The sequence below is a fragment of the Benincasa hispida genome, chromosome 10 (assembly GCF_009727055.1).
Source record: "Benincasa hispida cultivar B227 chromosome 10, ASM972705v1, whole genome shotgun sequence".
NCBI lineage: Eukaryota > Viridiplantae > Streptophyta > Magnoliopsida > Cucurbitales > Cucurbitaceae > Benincasa > Benincasa hispida.
The window spans coordinates 25,487,929-25,491,418 of NC_052358.1; the positions used below are offsets into that span (position 1 = coordinate 25,487,929).

At 45.1% G+C, this 3,490-nt stretch overlaps 1 protein-coding gene across 1 annotated transcript; it reads left to right on the top strand.

Moving 5' to 3' along the window:
- Window positions 1-1,551: 1,551 nt before the first annotated feature.
- On the top strand, window positions 1,552-1,995 carry LOC120088993 (protein PXR1-like). The gene has a single exon (XM_039046431.1). The coding sequence runs from the start codon at window positions 1,552-1,554 to the stop codon at window positions 1,993-1,995; it is 444 nt and encodes a 147-aa protein (XP_038902359.1).
- The last annotated feature ends 1,495 nt before the right edge of the window (window positions 1,996-3,490 follow it).

A 3,490-nucleotide genomic window follows, 5' to 3' on the forward strand; every position in this document is an offset into this window, starting at 1 on the left:
CAGTTAACCATCAAGGGGGCAGTAGAGGGAATCTTTCTTTTCACCACAATCAAGGGCAACGAAGGCAACCGCACAACCAGCAGTCATTATCATCAAACACCTCGGGAAGCTCATTGGAGACACTGTTGAAGCAATACATGGATAAAAAGGACGCAATGATGCAAGCACAAACGTCTTTAATAAGAAGTATGGAGATCCAAGTGGGCCAGCTGGCCTCTAAGCTGAGAAGTCGAGCACCGAGAATGTTGCCCAGCAATTCAGAAGCCCCGGGATCTACAAAAAAGGAGCAATGTCCTTAAGACATTGGGCAGGCAAGTCTGATTGCCTGCGCAGATGTGGATTGCGATCACTCATGACAACGCAATTTTCGGTTCATATCTCAATACTCTGTTTAATGCTTTCTTAAATTTCTGTCTATTTGAATTCTGAATTTTGCCTTTGATTCTGCATTTAATTCATTATTGACTTTATGAATTTATGTCCTCATTTACTTCTTTGCATTTAATTCTGTCTCGTTTTTAATTCTTTGAGTTTTTATGTAATTAATGCATTGAGCTTCAATGGTGAATGATTGAGTACTAAAGAAGTTTTATTGCCACAAGTCATCGCACTTGCGTTGATGAATAATAATAATAATAATAAAACAATTAACAACAAGTATGCAAGACGATAATGGACGTATAACAAGCTAATAAGAGCTGCTTGCGTTCACCTAACTCAATTGTATTAAGTTGAGGGGTGCGTTGCACTTGTATATGTTCTTTGCCCGTCCTTAGCTAAATGCACTATGTTGAGGTATCCTCCAGAAATGCTTTTGGTTAAGGGGTGTGTTGCGAGGATATATGCGTTGTTGCCCATCCTCAGCAAAAATGCATTTGCGTTGGTGAGCACAATGCGTTAATCTTTATCTTGCGTCCATTCGAATAAAATATTAAAGAAAATTCTTTTTTGTAATATGGGTGAAGTCCAATCGTTTCGTATCCCAAAGTAATGATGATTCGGCAGACCAAAGGACAATTTTTTTCTGAAATTCCATAAATGAGGGAAATCGATCAACGCGCCTTTTAAGTTTCTTAAGGCCTGTCACCGCAAAAATCGCGTTGGGCCCACCACGGCCCAACCTATAAAAAGAATCCCTTCCCTCATTGTGAAACTTTACCTCATTTTGCAAATTAGAAACCCTAGCGCCTTTGCATCCAAACCTTCCTTCTTCCCCAGCATTCCAGCATTTCACTAGTCATCCTAAGTTCGTATCCATGGCTGATGAAACTCCCAACCAATCTGCTTCACCATCCACCCCTGACCAAGTAGCCATGCGAGAGGCAGCATTTTTGGCTGCCAGTCGCAGACTCGCCGCCCAAGCCCACACTATTCCTAGACTTGTCAGGAGAGCCCGGCGAAACCCTCTGGCCGTTAGGCCTCCTCTGTTCAAAAGAGGATAAAGCACTGAGAGCATTCCTGTTCCAATACCTGCCCTCTCGATTGAGAGTGAAAGGAAGAGAAAAAGAAGGTGGACTGCCCGAGGCTGAGGTTGTAAATCAACCACTGCCTATGGAGGAGGAGACGGTGGCGGTAGCAGATAGAGTAGTGGTGGCGGAGGCAGTGGAAATTGAAGAAGAAACGGGAAAAGATGTTCTGGCCCTAATGATTCCTGAGGAGATTGCCAACACAAAAGCCTATGATGGACCACCAAGAAGAGAAGAAGAAGAGATTGCGATGGAGGAGGCCAAGGAGGCTGAAGTTGCATTGGAGAAGGTTGTAGGGGAGGCACAACCAGAGGTGGCTGAAGAGAAAAAGAAGAAGAAGAAGAACAAGGGAAAGAAGGTTGGGGAGGTTGAATCTTCCCATCATCGTAAAGAAAAGATGAATAAAGAGAAAAAGGATGATGATGAAAATGAGGAGGCCAGGAAGGAAAGAAAGAAGAAGGAGAAAGAAGAAAAGAAAATGCGCTGGTGTGAAGAGAGGCGCCTGAGAAAGGAAGAGGAAGCGAGATAGATGGAGAATCAACCTCCGTAAGGGAGGATAAGGGGGAAAAGGCACAGTTGATGGAACCAGCACAACCCAAAACAACACAAATGGTTGCGACCGATGAAGGAGAAGAAGTAGAGGGAACCCCCCTAATGTGACGTCGTAGGGAGAATACGCCGCAAGAGTCCACTATTGACCCTCAAAGACTAATTATCGCAATGGAAGAAAAAGAAAGAAAAAGAAAAGAAGAGGAGGAGAAGCAAGAAAAGATGAAGAGGGGCAAGCTCATCATCGTAGAGGGGAATAGAAGAAGAAGATTGGAGTTTGAAGAAATGCAACGCAACAATGAGCTTACCAGATTTGAAGGGATATAGAAGCGCGAGGAGGAACATCGTCTGTTGCTTGCCTCTGAGCAATTTGAAGAAGAATTTGCGAGAGAAGAAAGAGAAGAAGAAGAAGAAGAGAGGAGGAAGAAAGAAGAAGAGGACAGATTATTGGAGGAAGAGAAAAGGAAAAAGTACGAAGCCAATAAGCGGCGCTTATACAAGAAGAAGGGAAAAGAACTCGCAGAGCACGAGAAAGAGGAATAGCGCAAGGAGCGGGAAAAGAAAGAAAGACAAGCAGCCCGCCTTACGTTGGCTAAGGAAAAAGGCAAGGCAATTACAGAAAGCAGCAAACTCGCACCGCCAGGAAGCGTTCATCAAGGAAAAAGAAGAATGATGATATGTTGATCGAGATGGGCTTCTTTCCTGTGCCAAATCCATTACCTGACCTTATCATGAGCGTGATTGTGGAACATGGGTGGGACACATTCTGCCAGTGCCCATCCATCATCGTGCCTCAGGTGGTGCGGGACATCTATCACGGGCGTCTTCAATGAAACAGGGATGCGGTGACCTTTAAAGGAGAAACAATATCCTTCAGCACAAGGGACATCAATGAAATTTATCAGATGAAGGACAACCCTGATGCACTAGGGAACAAGATTATTGATGATCCCACGGAGCAACAGATGGAAGACGCGCTGAGGATATTAACGCAATCGGGCACGAAGTGGTCGGTTTCGCTCAAAGGCATCTGCACTCTGGAGGCCAAGTCCTTGCTTTCGGAGGGAAGGCTCTGGGTTTACCTTGTCAAGAAGCGGTTGATCCCAACAACGCATGACAGAACTGTATCAAGGGATCGGGTCATGGCCGCATACTGCATCGCACGTGGCATTCCTATTGACATAGGGCAGTTGATTGCAAGGAAGGTCAGAGTATTGGTGGGGCATATCCGGGGGTAGTACTTCTTCCCATGGATCGTTTCAAGTCTATGCCAGTCTATGGGCGTAGGCATTGATGAGGAGCCCATGCTAAAAGTCCACGGCCTCATCAACATAAAAAATCTTGATGCTTCTCCTCAAAGACTCCCCACATTGCCCCGAGATGCCAGCAAAGAGGCCCATGATCGATTTGAATGCGCTGCAAGAACCAAGGCCAAAAAGACGACGCAGAGAATACAAGGGAAAAGAGGAGGTCCT

Excerpts from the sequence above, each read along its gene's own strand:
- LOC120088993 (XM_039046431.1), top strand. The coding sequence starts at position 1,552 with ATGGAGGAGGAGACGGTGGCGGTAGCAGATAGAGTAGTGGTGGCGGAG.